Source organism: Manihot esculenta, chromosome 14 (assembly GCF_001659605.2).
Source record: "Manihot esculenta cultivar AM560-2 chromosome 14, M.esculenta_v8, whole genome shotgun sequence".
NCBI classification, from domain to species: domain Eukaryota; kingdom Viridiplantae; phylum Streptophyta; class Magnoliopsida; order Malpighiales; family Euphorbiaceae; genus Manihot; species Manihot esculenta.
The window spans coordinates 5,984,401-6,003,989 of NC_035174.2; the positions used below are offsets into that span (position 1 = coordinate 5,984,401).

General features: G+C 32.1%; 2 protein-coding genes across 2 annotated transcripts; both read left to right on the forward strand.

Annotated features, from left to right (window-relative positions):
- The first annotated feature begins 3,333 nt into the window (after nt 1-3,333).
- LOC110600211 (transcription factor MYB1R1) lies at nt 3,334-5,509 on the forward strand. The gene is made up of 3 exons (XM_021737005.2): nt 3,334-3,815; nt 4,082-4,290; nt 4,839-5,509. Exons 1-3 carry the CDS (start codon nt 3,503-3,505, stop codon nt 5,280-5,282), a joined length of 966 nt encoding a protein of 321 aa, XP_021592697.1. The 5' UTR covers nt 3,334-3,502; the 3' UTR covers nt 5,283-5,509.
- Nucleotides 5,510-13,636: 8,127 nt separating this feature from the next.
- Nucleotides 13,637-18,195, forward strand: LOC110600134 (polynucleotide 5'-hydroxyl-kinase NOL9). Its single transcript, XM_021736887.2, has 9 exons — nt 13,637-14,124; nt 14,620-14,717; nt 14,854-14,887; nt 15,251-15,420; nt 15,559-15,742; nt 16,166-16,346; nt 16,572-16,671; nt 17,382-17,509; nt 17,962-18,195. Exons 1-9 carry the CDS (start codon nt 13,937-13,939, stop codon nt 18,013-18,015), a joined length of 1,137 nt encoding a protein of 378 aa, XP_021592579.1. The 5' UTR covers nt 13,637-13,936; the 3' UTR covers nt 18,016-18,195.
- The last annotated feature ends 1,394 nt before the right edge of the window (nt 18,196-19,589 follow it).

Consider the following 19,589-nt stretch of genomic DNA (forward strand, 5'->3'; position numbering starts at 1 on the left):
GATATACTCGTCAATTGGATTCTTGCAAGCCTAGTTCTGATCCAACAACAACTGTGCAGCTATAATGTTTCAAGATATTGATGTCCAGTCAAATGACTATTTGTATGCATAGTCAGGTACAGCTGCAGAGTGGTACCCCAAGAATCTCTCCAAAGTGGAAGAATAAGAACTTGTCTGTCCGTTGTCTATTTACAGTGAGAATTCTCAATTTCTCAATGATCCAAAGCTTTTTGACAAAGATCCAAACCTTGTTCAATCTAAAGGGAGATTAGTAATCCTGCTACAAGAAAAAATAACAATAAATATATAGACAAATCATGGAGCACTAACATTAATCAAACAGTAATGCAATTATAGAAAAAGCTGTTGTGAAAAAATTTAAAAAAAAAAGGGTTCCCATACTGAAGAATCTTTGAAAAAATGTATATATTTATCTAATAACCATAGGCTGCTTTGCCCACTTTACAGCCTTTCAATTTTCATCCTTATTATTTCACAAACATGATGAGAAAGAAGAAAAGCAAAGGAAAGGTCTCCATAGCAATCCTGCACGGTGAAATGTTGGTTGAGGAATCATTGCTATTCTTTTTATATATTTTCCTGTCATGTCAAAGCTATCACCATCTTTGTTTCTTACTTTTTTTTTTTAGAGTAATTATGCCACCTTTTGTTAAATTTAAATGTACATTTTATTTAATTTGACTTTACTATTGTTCTTCTAATTGGCCTTTTTAGTCTGAGAATCAAAATCCTTTTTATGCTGTTTCAACTTTTTATATAACAGTCATTTTTCCACTGAATTTATGTTATTTGCATACAAGATGAGCTAATGCTTGCTTCCTTTGACACTAAGAAAACCCTTTGGGGATAAAGATTCAACTTTTTTTCTTTTTGATATTAGATTAGATCATATATATTTTATAATTCATAAAGGATTACTTTTTTGGAATTCATGACTGTTCCTTTCAACAATATGTCCTCTCTGATTATTAAACCTGAAACCTTTCTTTGAAAATGCAATAGACATTGCCCTCACATCACCATTGATATGTAATTTTTTTTCAATTTAATGCTAAATGTGAGATGTGAACGGCATCTGGACGTTTTATTTTGTCTATCATGTGCTTGTTAATTTGTTGAAGTCAAAACGGAGAGGGAGCGATGGAAACATCGAAGTGATACTGATGATACATATGCCAAGCCAAATGGTGGAACCCCACAACCTTATCTTTGCTTATCCTTGCAGTTTCAGACACAACCCACCATTGATGGTGTGCATATTAAAAATAAAAAAGAAACATGTTAATAGTAAACAAAAATATCCTCATCATCTTCTTTTCTCAATGTCCATCACATCATATCATGATCCGCACCTCATAGTTTGTGCCCAATAGAAGCATCCAAAACGACATTATTGTGGCTCATTTTTCATGGTCCCGAGCATCGAAACAAAGAAAGAAACGCAAAGAAGGATTTATGGCTTTAAAGCTCTACATCCACGCTGCCTACGACAGTGTCAGCTGAAAATTTCCATTCATGAGAAAGTTGGGATTCTGCGGGAAATGGGTCTACTGGATAAGGCAATGTGTAATAAACAATAGTGGAATACTCTCTGGTAGACTGGTAAGCAATGGAACTCCAATCTGACTTCCCTTTTCCATCGAGGGCACTAGATTAGATCATCCCATTTTCCCCGATCTTTTCTTTTTTGATCTTTGATTTGTGATTTAGACTTCTCAAGCAAAGCTAAAGATAGACATGATATTGGAGAATACAGGGTTAATCGTAATTGTCCACGACTGACACACCAGCTTTTCGCAGATGACACCTTTCTATTTGTAAATGCAAGTATGGAGGAGGGAGCTTAAATTAGAAGTATCCTTGTATTTAACATCAAGGAATATAGATGATTGGGTAGACCAAAATACTTGTACTATTTAATTTATACTAAAAGAATATTTAAACTGATTTAATTTAGATAGAATCATCTCTCATAGTCATAATAAAATTTAATATACTGAATTTTTTTAAATGTAATTCAAAATTTTATTATTTTATTTTTATTTCTTTAATTTTCATTTTCTGAGAATAGAAATAATTAATTAAATTATTGAGATTTAAAATGGAGATAATTAATTAAAATATTAAAATGTATTTTTCGGTAGTCAAATTTTTTTATTACAAGATTAATAAATAAATATATAAAACATAGTCTCTCTTAAATAAAATAAAGTAAAATAAAAATAGATAGTCTTACAAATATAAGGATATATTTTGTTACTATTTTCCAGAATCAATTCAAATAAAAAACTAGGGTTAGAATATAGAGTTTAAGAGGGAAATCAAATCATGGGCTAGGCTGGCGGAAGATTGCTTGCCTGCTCGGCATGAAATGGGAAGAGTGGATGTGATGTGGAATATATAGAGAGGGAGAGAGACAGGTGGATGGAGGAAACATTTAAAAGCTAAGGTAACAGGTTACGAGAAAGAAGATAGGTGGTGCTGCTGCTGCGGTTGACTAAATTCATTCATCTCTCACTTACACAAAACCGAAAGGGATTGGATAAGATATTGTTTTCTTGATATTCCTCCCACCACCTTCACTCATGTGCTTTTGTCCTTTTTATTCTCTACCGTGATTACCACGTGAACTTACTTGGCCACCCTTTTATTTTAATTCCCACTTTTATCTTCTTTTATTTATTTACTATTTGCTCCTCAACTTGATAAAGAAAGTGTAACACACCTTTTGCTTAATCTTTAATTTATTAATTTAATTTTTATAACAAATCCAGTAATCCACTGTATTTAAAATTTTGATATTTAAATTCAAATATCACATTAATTATTGTTTATGGTTTACATTTTTCTAAAATTATAATTACGTAAATTAGCTAGTTATATTCAACCGAACAAAGATTTAAATATTAAAATAAATTTTTAAAAAGTTAAGTTTATTAAAAATTAAAATCATAAAATATTTAATTTATTTAATTTTATTTAGATATTTATAGAGTATAACTTATACTTTAAAATTATAATAAATGATAATTACTTTTAGCCAATCAAATTTTGTTTTCGTATATTTATATTAACCATATTATTTGTAAGCAGACTTATCATTTTGATAATCAAGATATCATGATCATCATCTGCGTAAAAAGTGAGAAGTAGCGGAACAAAACTGCACCGTTGAGAAAGGAGAGATTATGACAACTAAGGAGATAAACGAACAGGAAGATGCCACGTATCATCAGAGAACCACATCCTCCAGCCACATCGTGCATCCTAGCCTATCTTTTTCCTCTTTATATGCTACTCCCACACGCAGCATCGCTTTCCAACTCCATCAATTTTTCCTTTTAATTTTATTTCCTTTATTATTTTTCCTCATCATTCTTTACAATTGTACGGCCACTTGCAGATTCCTCCGCGTTCATCCATCTCAAAAACCGACGATCATCCATCGAAGGAATCACGAGTCTTCGTTAATTTTTGAGATATGGCAGGCACGTGCACCACTGGCGGCGGCGCTGCTGGTGGAGGAGCCGGAGAGATCATGCTGTTTGGCGTCAGAGTGGTGGTTGATTCCATGAGGAAAAGCGTCAGTTTGAACAACTTGTCGCAGTATGAGCAGCCTCAAGAGCTGAACAAATCCAACAGTAATAAAGATGGAAGCAATAATAATAACAATAACAGCAGCAGCAGCAAGGAGGATGTGGCTGCTGCTGCTGCAGCTGCAGCAGCCGCTGGTTATGCGTCTGCAGACGACGCCGTGCCTCACTCATCTAGTAGTCGTGGCGAGCGCAAGCGAGGTGCGATTCTGATCTCTAGTCTTGCGTTCGAAAATGAATGAGAAAAAACTTTAAAAACTTTGATTTGCTTTCTAGACTCATGGATTTATTTAATATGTGCTTTTGTTTTGCTTTATGATTATTCAAATCTACAGATCGTTGATTTCCATGCACCGACTCGTTGCTTTGTTTTTTGTTTGATTATGAATCTTTCTGTATAGAAGTTTTTTTTATTAGATGTGTATATGAGTGAAAATTTTGTGCCTAATGATATGGATGGTGAGCAGGGGTTCCATGGACAGAGGAGGAGCACAAGTTGTTCCTTTTAGGATTGCAGAAAGTAGGGAAAGGAGATTGGAGGGGAATCTCTCGCAATTTTGTTAAGACTCGAACTCCAACGCAGGTCGCAAGCCACGCTCAGAAGTATTTTCTTCGCCGAAGCAATCTCAATCGTCGCCGACGCCGATCTAGCCTCTTTGATATCACTACTGATACGGTATCTATCTTATATCTGTCATATTTTCATGTTTTCTTAAAATCATATATCTCTATCGAAAAAAAAAAATCATATCTCTGTATTGGCTGCGGAGAAAGAAAATTATAAAAGATAAGGCTTCTTGTTATACTTTGTGTTGGTTTCTTAAATGGGGAGGTCGAGTGAAATCAAGGTTGATGGTTGAATATGGATCGGCTGATTGAAGGTTTTAGTCTTCCTGCGTTATAGACAAATGTAAATTTAGAAGTTTAACGTGGATTTTGAATATTATTTATGTCATAAAATTGTTAATTTCATAGGATCCTATTCTTGATCGTTGAGATAAATAGAAAAGCCAAAATCACACGCAAGTGATGATTTATTGGAAGTGAAATGTTTTGAGTTGAGCATGTTAAGGGTGTAGCAAATTTATTTATATTATGTTATTGTCTTCTTTTCTGATTTTTAAACAATGAGTACTGGATTTAACATCTAGTATTTTGTTGGTTTCTCATTATTTCTCTAATAAGAAGTTGAGCATTTAGCGTTGACCTTCTGTTCTTAATCAGTTCTCGGCATTTCCAATGGAGGAAGATCAAGCTCATTGCCAAGACAACAAGAACAAGGCACCTGAATTGCATCCATTGCCGCCCCCGCTACCTGAAATCAACAATATTAGCAATTTCCATATGATGCCGGCGTTCCCTATGGCCGTCAATCCTGTTGTATTGCCTGTCCCAATTGAGTCTCCGGTGGAAAACTTGTCGTGGGGACATGGCAATCCGGCCACTAACCCCTCGGTAGATATTATCCGACCAATACCCGTCCTCCTAACCCCTCATGCTTCTGGAACATCTGATTTTAACTTAAATTTGGAGTCATCTTTGGACCTGCCTCCATTGTCACTCAAGCTGTCTTTGCCCTCTGGTCAGAAGGAATCGTCACCAAAGCATTCAGCGTTGCAGGTGATGTCGAGCTTCAACAATGGAGATAGCATCATCAGCGTTGCTTGACGTAATATGGTCGGAAAGGCGGAGGCGGGTGCATAATTAGATGGTATGAATTAGAGCAGATAAAAGTAAATTAGATGAGTGGAAAATTAATCCTTTCTTTCATGTACAGACCAGAGACGATATTGTCATGTCATTTCTTGTTGGTTTATGCTATTAAGTTAGGTTTTGTTCGTTTGTTTGTAATTTGATACGACTGAAAGAAATAAGCCCAAGTACTCTGTTCATTACTGCTGGCTTTTTTTTTTTTACTTGGAATTGTTTTCGTCACATTTCTAGGGAGAAAAAATCTGTTCGGTGTTTTGTGGCAGACAAACATTTTCATTTTATGAATAGACAAAAATCCACAGGGATTAATTGAAATAGATGAGAATAGGTATTTTAATGGCATTGGTATGGACCACACGTAATCATGTGATGGTGATTTTATATCAAAGAGACTAGTCATTGGAGACTAGTCATTGGAGTGGTAGATTAACATCGTAGTAGCTTTGGGTAGGTGTTAAATTAGTCAAAATAGGGTTGCTGTTATGTTACTTTAGGATATTGATTTTGTAAGTTTGTTTGCCTGGCAAGTGGGAATTATAATGGTGGTTTGTGTTGGGAAAGCTTTTCTTGGCAGGGCTTCCTTTTATCTTCCTCCCCCCAGTCCACATGATTTTTTATTGGGAGTGGATTGAAAAAGAGTTTTAAGAGAAAATAGTCACAATCACATCACTGATGAGGTTGTTTCAAGCCATTGATGGTCATAAGCGATGAGCATGAGCTGACGGTTTCAAAATTTGAATAAACTAAAATCTAAAAATAATTATTTTCTATGAAAAAAATTACAAATACATTATAACTTAATCTGGTTTAATAAAGCTTACACACTAATGAACTAACTAATAAGCTTTATAATTTAAACAATTAACCATTAGATTTTTTTTATTCCATTATAATTTAGTCTTTATAATTTAATATGTACAAATATAATAAATTAGTTCTTGAAAAATAATATAGTAAATATGATTTAATTATATTTTTTAATGGCAGGATTAATTTTTTAGTTTTTAAAAACTACAAGCACTAAATAATTGATTTTTTTCACAAATATAGAAATTAATATGTTGATTTTTATTAAACTATAAAAACTAAATTATAGTATTTAAAAAAAATCTATACAAACTAATTCTTTGGTTTGCATTTTATTTCATATAATTTCATGACATAAAACAAAATCTAAGTTACTAGTTCAATTATAAAGAGAGATCAGTTTAGAGGTTAACTAGAAGAGGATATAATTCATTATATTCCTAATTTTTTTCTATAATTACCGCTCGACTTCACCATCCTATATTTGTTTTTGGAGGCATCTTTAATACTTTAACTAAATTAAAAGCTCGGCTAATACTACTCAGAAAATTTTTTTCCTCAACCACAATTCATGAGTGACAAATTGAAAGGGAAATAACTTCAATTAAATTATTGTATTTTTACTGAAAAATTTAAATAAGTCCATTTAATTTTTTTTGTCATTAAATCTTTATACTTTTTTTCTTAAAATAAAATAAAATATTATTTAATTCTCGATAAGTATTTACTCGTTAATCTCTCAAACTTAAAAAAAAAAATGATAAATTACGTATTTCTAACACTCGTTAATAAACTCTTATATTTTTATTAAAAGCTAAATAAATTATAATTTAATATAACAGTATATGAATTAAATTTATTTAATTTTTAATTAAAAATATAAGAATTTAATTTAACTTATTTACAATGAAAAGTGTGAATGTGATTTATGCTACCATTTTCTTAACAAATTCATCAAATTTAAAACAATTTATATTTTATTTTAATTTATATCAATATAAATTGATTCAGATTTAATTGATAATAATTTTAATTATTTATATAATTTAAATCAGAATGGTTCGTATAAGTCATTTCAACTAATTCGATTTTAACTAAAATGATTAGAAAATTAAATTAATAAAATAATATTAACATTAAATTACTCAAATCCTATTAATATGTACTATATTTTATGTAGTGATTCAATAAACAATTTATACTGTAAAATAATTAACTCAAATTTACATAAAAACCTTGAAATATAAAATATTTTATAATTTAAAATAATTTAAATCGACTAAAAACGAAATTCAGCTAAACTCAAACATCCGTTCAAATTGAGAAATCAAACTAAATCGATCGTTTTTATTTAACAGTTCAGTTAGTTAAAATATTTAATTTAATTTCATTAATATTTTTTTATATTATTTAATTTTTAATTCGGTTCAATTTAAATATTCTAAATAACCAATTAATTAAATTAATCGATTTTACTATATATTGTACTAATTCTTACCCAACTCAACCCATGGTTTAAATCCAACCTCTTTCTTTCTCCCTTATCCAATCCAATCAGTAGGCTAAAGCCAAACGTATTAAATTTATAAATTTCAATTTTGATATAATCGAATCAATTGATTTTTATCGGTTTGGTTTGATTTAATTATATTTTAATAATCGTTTTAGTTTAATTTTTAATATTTTTAAAATTTAATTTTTAATTTTTTTTTTTGGTTGGATTCAAAACCGAATCCACCAATTGCAAGTGTTTATCTCAAAATATTATATGTTATATCAATTAGTCCATGTAGAATAATTTAAATAAATTGACAAATTAATAAGGAATATAATTATGAGATTTTGTTATTAAGGAATAATAATTACAATTAAATAGGTGGTTTATTTCTTATTAACTTGTTTTTTCATTTAATATATTTATATAAAGTCACTGTTATACCTAATAATTTCTCATTGGCCACCACTTTCAAAGATTCAAAAGAAGAGGTGACAAGTTATTAAAATTAGAAGAGAAGAGAAGAGAACCTCCTTTATCAAAGCATTTTCTTTTCTTTTCTTTATTGTTCATTAGCTTTCCCTTTCCATTCCATCATTTCAAGCAAAAAGTATATACAATTATTCCATTGGTACCCAAGACAAGATTTTCATTTAATCTTTTTTATAGTGTTATTAATTTCATGAATTGCAAAAATCACTATACTTTTAGTTATAAATTTAATTTTTTTATTTGTATTTTTACAACTCGCTTTATATTGTATTATTGATGATTAATAACTCATACAAGTGAAAATTTATTATAAAATAAAATAGATTTAATTAATTTTTAAATCGAACTTAGGCTATTTTCATTTTTCAATTTTTTTTAAAGCAATTTTCATTTTTCAATTTAAATGATTATTTGAGTTTAATACGATAAATGAGTTGTTACTCTTAGTTTTTTAGTTTATTTGTAGAGTACTAATATTTACCTTTGAAAAAATCTTAGGCAAACTCAATTTATCATGCATTTGTATAATAAACTATACGTTATTTATATTCATTTATAAATAAGTAATACTAAAAAGATAATTAACAACTAAATCAGTTAATTTATCTGTATTTATATTATTAAAATCATTTTATTAATTTAATTTACAGTGACATGATATACGCATACTTTAAAAAAAAAAAATTTCTTTGCATTTCTATCACAAACTCCAACTATTTTGGTATTTCTGGAATCTCATGGAATAAAAGTAATCAACTAGTCCAAGCAAGCAAAATAGATACTCTTATTTAGACGTTTAATTAAAGCAGATAAAAGATAAATATTGAAATATAGGTACAGTTCAAGAGGGCTACTTCACTGCTCGTGATGGAGGAGTAGGCCTGTATGCAGAAAGATTTGAAATCTCATGAAAATGTGCATCATAGCTGTTCTTCTCATGGAACTTCCTGATATAGTCAGAAGCCATTCCATCTATAACACTGTTCTCTTCATGAATAGTATATGCAGAACTATTCCCTTCATCAGGCTGCATTACAAATGAAAATGGCTTTGATCTGCTTCTTACCTGTTGTGACTTGTGACTTCGAGGAATTTGAGGCAGTAATGGTCCATTAGCATCCATGACAGAGCCTGTCACAGGTGCCAGTTTTTTGGTAACAACTGCAGGCTCAGTTGCACCAAGACTCATCTTAGCAATAGAAAAAGAAGACAGTTTAATGATGCTTACCACCATCTTCATCGACTTCTCACATAGGGAATCGTTGCTCCTGACCTTCCGGCTCATGGCTGCTCTAAGAAATTTCAAGTTTCAACTTCTCATAGATTAGACAGTAGAATTAACCCACAAAGGGGGCAGATAATGCAACTTCTATTTAGGTTGTTTTCAGTTTGTGCAAAATCTCAAGTAAGCTCTCCCATATAAATATCCACTTTCTTTGGTTTGTGGAGATTCCTTTCTCAATCCTTTAGGCAATCTCCTTTCTTAAAGGATAATAAATTAATTAGAGAGACTCTCAAGAATCAAAAAAATATTCCCCACTAACCTATGTATGATAAGTGTGCATCTAGTGAAATATCCTACTGATAAGAGTCACATGGCTGATTATCAAATCAATCATAATCTCCCAGCAAAGTTTTATTTACAACATGGGTTAATGCAATTTCCCCACAGCTCCAAAAAGGTATAATAGTGCTTTCATGCAACCCATTAAAAATGCAATTTTTTTTTTGAATAAACCATCCGGTATCTGAAGCATATTGTCTCGACTAATCCGGATTCCCGCTGGACAAACCCATTAAGGGGACAAAATGCTACCTAGACTCGAACTCAATTAAAAGAGAAGGGACCCATGTCATCCTATCTTCTCATGGGAGTCTAAATGTATTTAAAATAGGATTAACTGATGCTTTCACATATGCTGCTGAAACTAAATATACCTTGAGATTTCTAAATTGAAGCTTTTCTTAAGGGTATCGATGTGGTGCTTGTCCGCAAGTCAAGTGAGGAACAAGATTCTTCTGCACTGCTTTCTTCTTTGTACTTTGTGAAAGCTTCTCTTAATCATACACCCCACTATCACTTCACCTTCATGAAGAAGTTTTACAAAGAATCTCAGCTCCCCCTCTCTCTCAATAATTTTTAGACACGCAGCTATAAGGTATTCCAGTGCTCTAGATTGGATATTCTAAGATGCTTTCAATTAAAAACCACAACAAAATGTATTGACTTGTATCTGATGTACTGGGATCTATCTTTCTGTAAAAAAGAAAATAACGAAAAAAAAACTGCAACTTCTACTTACTCATGCCGATACTAGATAGATGGTTTTGAAGAATAAGCTTGAACCAACAAATGAACAGCTGAACCAAAATGTAAGGAACAGCTCAACCTATTTGCAGCCCTCGTGATGACTTGCCAAAACCTTATCCTGCAAAAACTAACAAGATATGAAAATGTCGAGAAGCTCTTCTCAGAAAAAATAATAAAAGAAAGCAATGTGTATAATGTTTGTAATTCTCCTTTTCTTTTTTCACTATTGCACGCCAAAATTACATCTACTGAAATTTTTACCCCAAAAATTGAAGCCAGTGCCCTTCAAACCACTCCCCATCCCACATCCCATCAATAAAGATACTACAATCACCTCTCTCCCAACCAATAGAAACGATTCTCCTGAAAAAAATTGGAGAAAGGCACAAATAATACACAAAGAAAAATAAATGCAACAGCTAAATATACCTCTCGAGTAAACATGTGACTCATGACTAACAGATGAACCCTGAGCAAGAAAGCACATTTGTATTTTTCTCTGATATGTTACAGTAGCCAAATTCAAAGCATGTGTTCTCAAAGCCCCCTGTATCTCTTGGACTGTTCGATTTCGCCTACAAACATCAGAAAGCTCTTCAACAGGAACCATCAGTGCATTGACATCAATCCCAGATGTCGCATCTGACAATGCTTGAAAAAATCTAGCGCGCTCCAAGTCCGTCACAGCTGTCAATGGAATTAGCCAAACACTCTATTTTGCCCACTCCACTGCACACACTCCATATGCACGAGTTAGGGCTAGTAAAGCATAAATGTACTGGGAAAAGAAGGAATATGGAGCTTCCTTGAATTTCCTAACTTCAGATTACTGTAATTCAGCATACAACAAGTTGAGTGCAAGAGCTATCGTATCTAATCGAGAGCTAGGAAGCAGTCCAACTAATGATGCAACCAAAATTCTGGTAATGCTGACACCTCGGGAATAATAACACCATCTCTGGTGGATAAGTACTGTTTCCCCACATTAGACTTTGCAATATCAAAGATGTCAGACAAGTAGGTCAATATGGAATTGGAAGCCACTCTGTGGAATTGAACAACAAAGTCAGAACAAAACTATTACATGGTCATGGAATAGCTATATCACGTTCTTATCCTGTACCCTTCCATGAACTAAATAAAGCATATATGTGAATAAGCGTGGATGTTTCAAATGCTACTTGCATATCCATACTTTGCTTTTACTACATAAGAGCCATTTGTTTGGTATCATCCATATGTTTCTCAAAATAAATATTCTACGATATGCTTAGATGCATTTACGAGTTACCAAAGATCTCCTAATGGACATAAATTTTGGCTATTCTCAAATAAATTTGTAATCTCATTTTCGGTTCCCAATCTCAAACCCAAGGAACAAAAGTTTTGAGCAGATGAAATACTAATATCTACGGTGTCTGTCAAGGAATATAAAAACTGGGTTGCTGATGTTTCTAAATTCTAATGGCAGTGAAGTCCTGCATATGACAAACTGCAATTGAATGTCATGACAAGTGACAGAAATCCAACAATAAAACATAATGCATTGCTTGTAGAAATGAGACCCTGATATTGGTGAGAAGACATTGTGTACCTTTGAGAAGGGCTTCAATAATTTTCAAGTAGCATGCACAGGAAGGGTCAGAACCAAATATCTGTAGCCCCAAGAAAAGCAACACCTCAGTTAGAAATACAAAAGTTGTTCATATCAAGGAGGCAAGACATACCTTTATAACTTCACTAGAAAGATAAAGGAAGCAAGGCTGATATGCTGTTGATGTTGGGTTTGGATCTCTTCTAGCATTGCTCCAGTTGTGATTCTCATGAATCTTCCAGACGTTCTCACCCAAAGAAATTTCAAGTGCAGGAGGAAAATCACCGGTGTCACCTTCATTCGTAGGGTTCAACGGAGAATTTCCCCACTCAGATTCCTTTGTTGCATGCCATCAGGTCTTTTTCTTTTTTTCTTCTTCATTTTCCGGGTCGAGATGTTGGGTCTCCGGGTTGAGTTTTCGGGTCAAGTCATATTTAAACATAGGAAAAATTACAGAAAATTTACAATTTAATTCCTAAGTATTGCCATTATTAATAAGTCAGTCTCTATATTTTTAAAAATTTATTAAAATGTCCTTATCTTTTCTCTCGGTCAACGAAATGGTTCATCCGTCTATTTTTACCATTAAAAAATAATTAAAAATCTATTAAAACATTTTTATTTTTTCTCTCCGTCAACAAAACACTCATTCCGTCTATTTTACCGTTAAAAAATAATAAAAAATCAAATTACCTCCATTTTTTTCCTCTTCTTCCTCCTCCTTTTTCTTCTTCATTAATTCTTCCTCATTCTTCTGCTTTTTTTTCTTCTTCTTCTTCTCCTCCTTCTCCTTCTTATTTTGTTCTTTTTCTTCTCCACCTTCTCTTCTCCTCCTTCTCTTCTCCTTCTTCTTCTTCTCCTCCTTCTTCTCCTTCTTCTTTTTCTTTTTTTTCATTATCATTTTCTTCTTCTTTTTAGAGGAGGAGGAGATTTTAATAGATTTCTGAAGATAGGGACTATTTCGTTGAAGAGATTTTAATAGATTTCTGAAGATAGAGATTATTTCGTTGAAAAAAAAAACGATAAGGACGTTTTAATAGATATAAGAAAGATAAAAACGTTTTAATAGATTTCTGAAAATATAGAGAGTGACGATTTCATTGACGAAAAGAAATGATAACGAGAGACTATTTCGTTGACGGAAAGAAACGATAAGAACGTTTTAATAGATATGAGAAAAGATAGGAACTATTTCATTGACGGAAAGAAACAATAATGACGTTTTAATAGATATAAAAAAGATAAAAATATTTTAATAAATTTTTGAAAACGTAAAAACTGACTTGTTAATAATTAATAATAGTAATATCCAAGAATTAAATAAAAAGTTTTATTTGAAATTAAAATTAGATTTAAAATTTTTTTTCTCTCCTTTTTCTTTATTTAATTTTAACAGAAAAGAAAATAAAAAAATTATTTCGTTGATAAAAAAAAAGATAAGGACGTTTTAATAGATTTTTAAAAATAAAGGAACTAAGATTTTTAAAAATAAAGGAACTAACTTATTAATAATGAAAATATTAAAGAATTAAATTGTAAATTTACGAAAGATTTTTTAAAAATATGAAATTACAAATTTAAACGTGGGCCAAATTTCAATAAAAGAAAAATCCAAAGCCAGAGTGAAAACCGAACGTGGGCCAACAAGCCGAATAGCTCCGAATTCCAATTACATAATCCGACCCCGGTCCGCCATCGACGCCGAATATCCGCAGCTCTGGGTAGCAGCAGGGCAGGTCATTGGTGGTGTTGGTGTTAGCCCTTAGCTCCGTCGTCGCAGTTTGGTATATTCGCCTTCTTCAGGCACGCCACTGCCGACGCTAAAATACGCATATCGTCCGAGTCTACATTAACGCATATTAAAAACTACAGGCATCCCAAGTGTACAGCAAAAGAGAAAAGATACTTCTATGGCTTCCGTATCAGAGACGGAAGACCCATCACCGACCATATACATACCAGATGAATGGTCAGAGGCTGCAGACGCCATAGCATACAATTCCCCCACTTCAACCGCTCCTATTGTCTTAATCTGTGGCGCCAAGAACTGTGGCAAAACTACTTTCTCTCGTTACCTCCTCAACATTCTTCTCCGGAGGTTAACCCCTTTTTATCCTTCCCCCCTTGCGTTTTTATTTTCTGGGCAATTTGTTAGATATGTGTAAATAAATTGTTGTGTCTGTAGAATTGGGTTTTCTGTTGGAAGCTCGTATAATTGACTTTGGGTTATTTAATTTGCTGTTTGCTTTGTTGGGTTGATATTTATACAACAGCGCTTTGTATCTGGTTGCTTTTACTGTTTGGAGTGTCCGCTGTGCAAGGAAGAAGTTTTTAAATACTCTTGAAGATATATCATGGGTGTAAATATAATGAGTTATTTTATAACGCTAAGTACTCTTCTTTCTGGTATTGAATTGAATATGGTGCGTCTAGGACCGAAGTAATGTGGTTACTATATTTCTGTTTGCATAATTCTCAAAGTATGCGCTCGCTACTCTATGTTTTTTTGCTTTTAATTAATACATTATAATGACAGGACTTTTTTCTCCATCTGTGAATGATTTTGAAGTTCTTGTAATTGCATAATTTGCAGATACAGAAAGGTAGGCTATTTGGATACTGATGTTGGGCAGCCTGAGTTTACCACTCCTGGATTTGTATCCTTCACTGTGGTTGACAAAATAAAGCCTGGTATTTTCTTTATGGATCTTTACTTCTTGCAATTAATTGAATATTTTACAAAGTCTCTGTGCCAAGATGAGTTTTTTGTGTTTAAACTATTATCGCTACTTGAGGATTTCCCATTGATTTCTGTTTCTAAAATCAGATTTGACAACTCCATGCCTGAAGACACCTGAAAGGTATGAGCTGTTAACTCATCCTGCAATTTGTCTCTCTCCGCGTGTGTACGTCTTTTTTTTTTATTTGTTTGTGGTGTATGAAGAACTGGAATGTTGCTTTTAGAATCTATAGTACTTCTCAATCTCATTGATCAATCATTGTTGTTAGAAATCTTTCTGAATTGGAATTTCTCTAACTTCTAAAAGTTTCTAAAAGTTGGGAGTAGCATATTTTTTGTGTTAAATGGTCCATGCAATCAACTATAGAATCTCCCCCTAGTGAAACTTGAATAGGGGTGTTTTTATACCTGAACGGCTGAACCTGGTTTGTTGATGAAACATATTGCATATTGTCACTGTTTGGTCCTTTGTTTCTTCCTCTAGATGCTTTTTCTTTGGTGATATTTCTTCAAAAAGATATCCAGCAGCATACCTGAAGTACATATCGACTCTGTATTATTACTATCAGAAGGAGTACTGCATGATTAACAATAGTGAAAGCCCTACAAAGACTGAGTTGCCTATTGTGGTTAATACACCAGGCTGGGTAAAAGGTATGCTTTTGTACATAATTATTTCGTTTTTCTCTCTTAATATCTGTTTCCTGCTGCTTGTGTGGCTATGATATGTGGACATGAATGCTGTTTAATTCATTATAAGGTCAGTATGATTTTGGCATTTCCTTATTCCAGGTGTTGGCTATGATATATTGGTGGATATTGTGAGATGTATTGCTCCTACACATGTAGTTAAAATAAACATATATTCCGAGAGAAAGAATCTACCAGCTGGAGCATTCTGGCTAGGTAATGATTTCCATGGGGATGTTAATCTGATTGAGATCAATTCTGCTTGTCAAGACTCCTTTAACAGATCGTAAGTTCAAGCAGAAACTGTTTGATTTGGATGAACTCTCTCTCTAGCTTGTATAGGTACATGATTGCTTTTGCTTGCATTAGAATTTTCTTTAGCAAGTGCTGCTTAATCTTATTGGCCTTCAGCGTTATTTGGATGATGGAGTTTCCATATGATATCCAGGAATAGATTTTGAGAAAGTCTCAAAGTTTTTTGCTGGCAAGTTACAATGAAATTTACTGAATGTTTGGCTACTTGAAGCAGGCTGCCTAATTAACTTGGGTTGTTTCTTTGATCTGTAATGTTTGAATAAAAATAGAAAAATCATATATGAATCTTATATTAATAAAATCAGTTTAATACTGCTGCTAATGTTGCCATTCATTAATTATGTTACTTTAAAATGTTTTCTTTATTTACCATTTTGTTAAAATTGTATGTCAGGATGCCAGTGCAAAAAGATGCACACCTTCTGAGAGATTTGCGCATAATGGCTTATTTCAGGCAGTGCTTTTTAAGTAGCTTGAATATCACAACAATCAAGGAACTTGCAAATGCTCTAGCCTCTCATGTACCCTATCAAGTTCCAATATCAAGCATCAAGATCAGACATCTCCATTGCCAGGTTGGTCCAGGGCATTATAAATGCTGTATTGTTTTGCCGATACATTTGCTAGCGATTTATCATATCTTTTCCAACCTTGTATCATGAGAATACTAGAAGGCAGATGTCAATACCTATAGGTTGCATTTGAATTTTTTTCTGCAATGTTAGTAATTTACTTTCACTCTTTCTATCAGTATTCAGTGATCTGGACTTCTTTTCTAACAGTTTAAATGTTTATGTCAGGTCCCTTGCACTGAAGTCTTCTACAGTTTGAATGCGAGCATTGTTGGCTTGGCAGTTAGTTCTGAACAGTTAGAAGATTTACCTTTGTGTGTTGGTCTAGGTGGGGTTCTTTTCCTTTGCCAAGCTTTCTTACAACATTCTTGTGGAGTATACTTTACATTTTTCATTTCCCGGCTAATGAAACCTAGTAGTTTCTAGGCTTTGAACAATCAGAGTTGCTTCTTATTGATATTTCTAGAAAATTATTTGGTGCTTAACGGTTAGAATAAACATTATTTATTGACATATATAACCCATATCTGATCTGAGCATATTCTTTTACTCTATGCATTGTCCACCCATATTTGATACCATGAACATTGAGAATCACTTCTGAACATTAATCAGAGGAAATTACAGATTATTGGTCCCAACTCCATGTTATGGGCTGTAGGGTTAATGATAGGGTTGCCCAACAACAGTAAACCTCATGCAAAAAGTGAATATCTTCTTCATTCATAGTCTGATTATGAATGGAGATATCTGGTGAAAATAGACTAGGCTGCACACACTGGAGCTTGTATTGCTGTTTTGAAAATACTCACTTTTTCAATTTTTATAGCTTTTTTAATGACGAAAATTGCTGCATTAAATCTTTTTATATTGTTCACGATATGCTCAAGTATGCACATATTGGTAAGTTTTTTTCATGATGCTAATATATTCATCTGTGATTTCTCTATGGAGGCTGATGGGTTGTGAGTTACTCATAGTCTCATAGTTGAAATTCTTATCATGTTCTCATCTTGCTTGCTGCCTCCAATGAACTAGGAATTGTAAGAGGAATTGACACTTCCAAAGGTTTGCTCTACATGGTCACACCTGTTCCACCAAACATTCTGGAAAAGGTTGATCTACTTTTGCAGGGGTTTATCCAAATCCCTACTTGCCTGTTGCAGGTAACTAATCCTTTTACGGTATCTTCTTGAAACCATGCTGATTTTACTCTTTGACTTGTCCACATTGTCAATCCCCATTTATCATAATCTTGTGCTGAATGGTTTTTATATGTATGCAATTTCATGAGAGGTACCATAAGCAAGGGATAGAAGAAAAAATAAGTCTTCTTCATTTTTCGTTGCTGCTTTGTGTTAAATTGGCATGCCTTGCCTTTGCTACGAAGCTGCTTTGTATTGGCTGTGACTTGCTTTACCCTTGGCCTTGATTTTTTTTTTGACCATGATATTTTTATTCTAAAATGGCTTGCATAGAATTATGGTATACTGCCATCTCAACCATATCAATTCAGACCTCATTCAATAGGACGAGCAGTTTGTATGGTGATATTTTGTTTTGCTTCAAGGATTGGTAGTCTGACACATTCTGATGTAAAGAATGGAACTCTTTTCAGGTCCAAGGATGCATGTCACCTTATATGTCTACAAATGTTTTGCCCACAAGCTAGATGATACAACATATGCCGCAAGTTTCTTCATATGCATACTCCTTCACAGATAAATTAGACAAGGACACTGAAGTTTTGTTTGTTTTTCTTATTTGAGTTTCTCAAACAGTGCATTGTATCAAATGCACCTTTTGTTTGTCCTTCAAGTTCAGAAATCTTAGACACAACTAATTGGATTTATTGCTTCCATGTTCTGGAAATGATGCCTGCCAGTACACCTGGTCTGGGCCGGTTCCAACCAGGAACTGGTCAAAACTCAGAAGTTGGCTCGAACAGTGATTGAATTGAACTGGAAACCGGAACGGAATCAGCTGGTTTGGTTAAATGCCTAGAAAAAGGTTTCATTAAAAAATCTAGGCCATTGGATTGGATAAAACCGATCTAGAAAGAGACCAAACCAGAATTTGAATTGGAACTTTGGGGTTTATACGGGCCAGTTCAGGTTTAACCTTCCAATGAACTAGAATTGACGGTTTCAAACAAACACCGTACCAAAATCAGCCCATTGTTAGCTATACCTGCTAGAACTCCTTGTTTTGTCCCCTCAATTAATCAACGGCGGTTCAAGTTTCTTCAAGCATAATAACGTGTGATATCAGCAATTTGTAACTTCAACAAGCTCAAATTAGCAGAAATCGATTTGTAAACATTCAATTCAAACAACGTATAGTGAATCTATGATTTCCCCTAATTATATATATATAAAGGTGAAGTTTAAAATAGATTATGGATACGTTCAAGTTCATGCATTTATGTCAATTAGCATATTTAAATTTAGGCAGTATATTTGGCGGTTAAGTGGCACCCTTAATATATTTTATTTTTGTTTTTATTTTTAAATTATATTATCATATTTAATAATATTATTAATTAATATGTTTATAATAAATATAATTTATTGTTTTTATTATTATAATTTGTATATGACTTTTAAATTTTTTTTATTAGTACGTGATTTTTTAATTTTTTAATTTATAATTAAAAAATTTAAAACTAAAAACTAACTTTATTTTTAAAATAATCAATAAAAAATTAATACATATTTATTTTTTTAACTATAAAATATGAGAAATGATATATTTAAATTTGTAATACGTTTTTTATTATATTTTTATTATTAATAAATAATAAATTTATAGTTAGAAATATATATATATATTTATAAGTTTCATTATTAAACATATATATGAGAGATTAACAAGTAATATAATTAATTTTACAATATGTGGTGTAAATATATTTATAATTTTATTTTTATATAAAATAATAATTAATGTATATGTAATAAATATAATTTATTATTTTTAATCACTAAAATTTTTTAATTTTTTTATTATTTTTTAATATAATAAATATAAATTTTATTATATTCCAATAAATATAATTTTTTATTTTTTTAATATAATAAATATAATTTTTATTATATTTACTGTCATTATTATATAATCTTTTGATATTTTATTACTTTTTGATATATTATTTTATTAATATTTTAATAAAATTTTATCGTCTAGAATATTGAAAATATATTTGCAAAAATTAAGTAAACACCATATAAAAAGATGCAATTTTTT